At 42.5% G+C, this 6,000-nt stretch overlaps 1 protein-coding gene across 6 annotated transcripts in view; it reads right to left on the bottom strand.

The window, feature by feature from the left end:
* Nucleotides 1-6,000, bottom strand: part of col11a1a (collagen, type XI, alpha 1a) — a 160,294-nt gene that overhangs the window by 11,383 nt on the left and 142,911 nt on the right. For all 6 annotated transcript variants that reach the window (XR_013966181.1, XR_013966182.1, XM_080794327.1 and 3 more), the window contains 3 exons: nt 4,926-4,979; nt 4,291-4,344; nt 2,664-2,771 (listed from right to left, as the gene is read on the bottom strand). Coding sequence is in view for 4 of the 6 variants with exons in the window: in XM_080794327.1 (XP_080650453.1) it covers nt 2,664-2,771; nt 4,291-4,344; nt 4,926-4,979 (216 nt within the window). In the remaining 2 variants the exon portion in view is untranslated. The remainder of the gene's footprint in view (nt 1-2,663; nt 2,772-4,290; nt 4,345-4,925; nt 4,980-6,000) is intronic.

Below are 6,000 nucleotides of genomic sequence, written 5' to 3' on the forward strand. Positions count from 1 at the left end.
GTCACAGAACCAGACATCATCAGCCACAGAACCAGACAATCAGTCACAGAACCAGACATCATCAGCCACAGAACCAGACATCAGCCACAGAACCAGACAATCAGCCACAGAACCAGAACATCAGCCACAGAACCAGACATCATCAGCCACAGCACTATGGCCCCTTTTCCACCGGTTGGTTCCCAATGAGAACCGGTTCAGTTCTTTGTGGTTCTTAGTCCATGAGCCAGAGCTCCAAAATTGGAACGTTAATTATGAATTGAGTGGATAAAACCATACCTATATTAGATTTTTATCACCATGAAAGTTCCCCAATTGAGTACTGTACTTACACGAAGACAATGATTTATTGTATTACAAATTTTACATTTTTAAATATGCAAATTAGGCATTATGTAGGAAAATATGCAAAATGATCTAAAATATGAAAAATCTACTACTGTGGAAGAGTTATCATGTATTAATTTACTTGTATTGATCCTATAAACAATTTAATATTGGGTCTAGTTTTCCCACCAATTTTGGAGCTCTGGCTCATCTGGAATAAGAACCAAAAAGAACTGAACCGGTTCCCATTGGGAACCAACCGGTGGAAAAGAACTGAACCGGTTCCCATTGGGAACCAACCGGTGGAAAAGAACTGAACCGGTTCCCACTGGGAACCAACCGGTGGAAAAGAACTGAACCGGTTCCCACTGGGAACCAACCGGTGGAAAAGAACTGAACCGGTTCCCATTGGGAACCAACCGGTGGAAAAGAACTTAACCGGTTCCCATTGGGAACCAACCGGTGGAAAAGAACTGAACCGGTTCCCACTGGGAACCAACCGGTGGAAAAGAACTGAACCGGTTCCCACTGGGAACCAACCGGTGGAAAAGAACTGAACCGGTTCTCATTGGGAACCAACCGGTGGAAAAGGGGCCTATGAGACAAAAGTAGAACATCAGCCACTGTAGTGCTGTTTTCCCCAATAAATAACGTAAATAATGTGAAATAGAGTTGAAAACCACCGTATAGTTATATAAGTGATGCCAGCCAGGAGGGTTATTCATTCAGTGTTCATTTCGTCGACTAAAACTACGACGAAAAATGTCCGTCGACAAAAACGACATAAAAAACTAAATGAAAACTAAAGCCATGATGACTATAAAACTATGACTAAAAATATACTGGCAATTTCGTCAACAAATTAAGAACTAGACTAAAATGTTAGGATTAAGGGACAATAGTGGACGAGAGACCAATCTGTGAGCGTCACCACTCCATTTAGGGAGGGAATACTGAGCTCAAAATAGAGATGGTAAAACTGAGAGATTACTATTTTATTTATTTATTTATTCATACACACTCCGGCGCTCTGCCCAATAGTGGGGGACGACGACGACATTATAATTTCATTAGCCTTGATCTGAGGATACTTAACCCATTTTGGGCGGTAACCCCCTTTTGGTGTTTTAAACATTATGTTGTAATTTAGCTATTGAAAAATAGCAGACCTATACAAGCTCGTAGCGTGCCACCGAGTGGTGCGCTACGAGCTTGTAGATCTGCTATTTTTAGAAAAAATCATGAACATGTGGTGCAAAGCTTTGAATATAATACTCTTTCAGAGCGAACGTTTTTAACTCAAATCTTTGCTTCTGGGAGGGGGGGGGTGGGGGTCCCTGAAACAACACATTTTCAGATGGGGGTCAGCGGGCCAATTTCATATATTTTTGGGGGTCCTTGACATTAAATATTGACCAGTAAGACGCGCAAACGCGGGAAGCGAACGCAGCTGAGACCCTGCAGATCATGTCTGTCTGTCTGTCTGTCTGTCTGTCTGTGTGTCTGTCCCACTGTTACTGTATATGTGGACCTGGCCCCTTTTGTGCCCATATATGGAGCTGAGTGATTGCTGATGCAACACACTCCATATTTGGACATATAGCGGGACAGACACACAGACAGACAGACAGACAGACAGACAGACAGACAGACAGACAACAGACAGACAGACAGACAGACAGACAGACACACAGACAGACATGATCTGCTAGGTCTCATAGTAGGTGCTCACTGAATTCGCAATCACTGCATTCGCAATAACCACTGATATAGAAACATGAGGTTTTTCAGAAAAAAAAAATACATTTAAAAAAAGACATTTCGACGTCAGGCCTGAATGGGTTAATCCACCCCGTCACTATAAGCCCCCTCCCCAGGCTGTGAGGGGCACAGCAGGGCCAGACAGCACATTATTATACACTCAATCTGCACATGTTTATTTAACCCATTCTGACCTGAGATCAGATTCATACGAGGTTTCCACTGTGGACACACACTGGGTCAGATTAACCCATTCTGACCTGAGATCAGATTTATACCAGGTTTCCACTGGGGACACACACTACTGGTCTGATTAACCCATTCTGACCTGAGATCAGATTCTATAAAAATGTCAGTCGTTCTTCGATTCTTCAAAAAATAGCAGACCTACAAGCTCGTAGCGCGCCACTCGGTGGCGCGCTACGAGCTTGTAGGTCTGCTAATTTTTCAATAGCTAAAAGCATAACATGATGCTATAACACCGAAATGGGTTCCCGTTCAGAATGGGTTAAACAGCCCCGCAGTGGACCGACCCACATCGACCCAATCGATCATTCCACCCCATCACTACTTACGCCATCTCCCTTGCCACCGGGCGTACCCTGGGGTCCGGGCAAGCCTCTGTCTCCCTTCTCTCCCTGCTCGCCGGGGGGTCCAATGAGACCGATTAAACCTGGGTGACCCTGTCAGGGGGAACACACACAGACACACACACAGACACAAACACACACACACACACACACAGACACACACACAGACACAAACACAAAGAGGATGAGAACAATGGCGTCTGATAGGAAATCTTCAACCGACACGAACATGAAATGACCTTCCCTCCTTCCTTCCCTCCTTCCCTCCACGGACAAATTGCTGGATGGTCTCGTTGCCTTTACAAAAACCACCAGCATGTCAACGCTGTCCAAGAGTACAAAAGATTCACAGCAACAACAATCAAGGGCCTGTTTGATTGGAAAGAGTTGCTGTTGTTGTTGCTGTTGGAAGATTTATTCCAGTCGTCCAGCTGCCTCGCCACTGAGTGTGTGTGTGTTGTGTGTGTGTGTGTGTGTGTGTGTGTGTGTGTGTGTGTGTGTGTGTGTGTGTGTGTGTGTGTGTGTGTGCGTGTGCGCGTGCGTGCACATGCGTGTGGTTTTGGTCTGAGGAGTACAAAATCCACATTTTAATGAAACTGAAGTTGTCAATAGAACGCTAAACTATCAAATTTAATTTGAAACATTTTAGAATAATATTTCAACCAGTCAATCTACATTGACACGTTCATGAGCTTGTGTAGACCGGCCATTTTAACTATTCAAAAATGTTTAGCAAAATAGTAAAAAAAAAAAAAAAAAAAAGGCAAAGAAGTTTAGGGATATAAAGGGTTTTAGCGGTGACGAGTCCACCTACTAGTGGGTCTCTGATGTCTAATGTCATTTACAAAGACCCTCCATAACTCTGAGAGTGTTCAAATCGGATCCATTTTGGTTCCATTTGTACACATTTTACGAGTTACAGACCTGTTATGGTCAAGCAAGACTAACTCTATACAAACTATACATATAAACTATAGCTAGTATAGTATAGTACAGTATTGTATAGTTTTTATTATATAGCATGTTATGTAGACAGCACTATAATTGCATACATAGCACGTCATAGTACAGATGTATATCATAGTATAGATGTATAGTTTACATGTATAGTTTCATTATAGATATTCCACTGTTACTTTCTTATAGCTTACGCATGTTTCATGATAAATGCTTTTTATGTGATGTATTCCCATGCTTTTTTTGTTCTTGCTTAATGTAAATCGCTCTGGATTAAGAGCGTCTGCTAAATGCCTAAATTGTAAATTGTATAGATATCCCACTGTTACGTCCTTAGCTAATGCATTATTCATGATATTACTACTTTTTTATGTATGTGATGTATTGCCATGCTTTTTGTTCTTGCTTAATGTAAATCGCTCTGGATTAAGACTAAGAGCGTAGACCTGCTAAATGCCTAAATTGTAAATTGTAACTCGTTCGAACTTCGAATTTTAACAAAAACTTGTGCCACCACAAGCCAACCCCGTCCATGTGTTAATCTGGACTGTGCTGATGGTCACTGAGTGTGTCCTTTGATTAGAGGTCAACGCGCTGACCTCTGTGGGTGTGTGTGGGGGGATGTAATCAGTGTGTGGATGGGGGTCACACTCACCTTTTCACCCTTGGAGCCGGGGTCTCCTTTCAGGCCAGGGAGACCGGGAGGACCCTGCAGGGGAACAGGAAGCAGAGAGGAGAGGAGACAACGTTAAGACAACGGTATGAATAGGACTCCAAACGTAAAGGCTGGGTGTGAGAGAGGAGAGGACATCAGTTTTTTGGGCAGTCTGTGTTTTTATTTCATTACTGCACAGCTGCCCCTCCTTTGCCAACTTGTAGACTTATGTACTGTTTCTTTATGAACTTTTAATCTGTTTAAACCAATGACCTCTTCCTACAGGAAAGGATTCCAAATAAGCCAGCTGGCTTCTTCCCTTCCCTTCCTTGCATTGTATTTTTTGTTCTTTGATATGTTATTGTCTATTTTTGGTACTACATGCTAAATAAATAAACCCAAACTCCAAAGACATACGTAGCCGATCTGCAAGCTCACAACGCGTGGTGTGTCGCAGCGTTGGCGTGCAGGCGCAGCGGTGTGAGCTTGGCTGTTCAACGGAGCGCAGCGAGCATGCTTTCACAGAAGACACGCTCGATGTGGCTTCCATTCCAATCCAAATGACTGAAATCAGTCTGATTTAAAATCAATGTACTGTAATGATGATGATGATGATGAAGATGATGCACACTAACCATAGGTCCAGGCGGGCCGTCCTGTCCGGGCGCTCCAGGCAGTCCTTGTTCCCCCTACGGGAAATCACATGGAGTCACAGTGAATGAATGGATGAATGAATGAAACTTTATTGACAGCCGTAGCCAGAAGATGACAAACAACAATTAAAAAACATACAAAACAGTTACAAATAAATACATCATTGGTTCATAAAACTCTAAAACTCTCTCGTAAAAAAAAAGAAGAAAATCTATAAGAGGCACTCGTACCAATGTTTCCACATCAGAGAGCTGTATATCTAACAGTGCTAAACCTGGGATTAGTCAACACCTTAATCAATGTTTCCACATCAGAGAGCGGTATCTAACAGTGATAAACCTGGGATTATAGTCAACATCTTAATCACGTTATTATGTGACCCATCAAGTCTGCTTTTAAAGCTGAACACGAGGTTTCTCAAGAGAGCCTGGAAGGTGGTTAGACCAGAGTCACAGAAGAGCTGACTAGCACTGCCACCCCTAACCCTAACCCTAACCCGTAACCCCTAACACCTAACCCCTAACACCTAAACCTTAACCCCTAACCCCTACACTGTAAATCCCTGGAACATGTGACGCGTTTAAAACATAAACACCATGTGTGTAATAATAAAATGCCAAGTGTTTATTAATATTCATACAATACAGTAGAACACGAGTTCACTCGAACACCTAGTGTTCAAATTCTAAACACCTAAATATAATATGACTGACTTTGATTGTAAAAACTAAACACGTTTATGTGTTTAAAAAGTGTTACAGGCGATTAAACATGTTCTTCTGTTTATAATCTAAACACTGTGACACGTTTAAAAAGTGTTACAAATATGTGTTTAAAACAGTTTATAACCTAAACGCTTGGGTTTAGTGGGTGGCTTCTTCAGGAGAATCCTGAGAGCATCGTTATAAGCCACCTTTAGCTTGCGCAGAATCTCTGTTTTATAGTTCACTGAGCATTACAGCCTCTAGTAACTCCTCTCGGGCCGAGAATATGGATTTTCGTCCGTCCCCTCCCCCTGTACGCTCTGGGACGGCGTGATGATTAATATAGCACCCA

The sequence above is a fragment of the Protomyctophum bolini genome (genome assembly GCF_963924005.1).
Source record: "Protomyctophum bolini genome assembly, chromosome: 21".
Taxonomy (NCBI): domain Eukaryota; kingdom Metazoa; phylum Chordata; class Actinopteri; order Myctophiformes; family Myctophidae; genus Protomyctophum; species Protomyctophum bolini.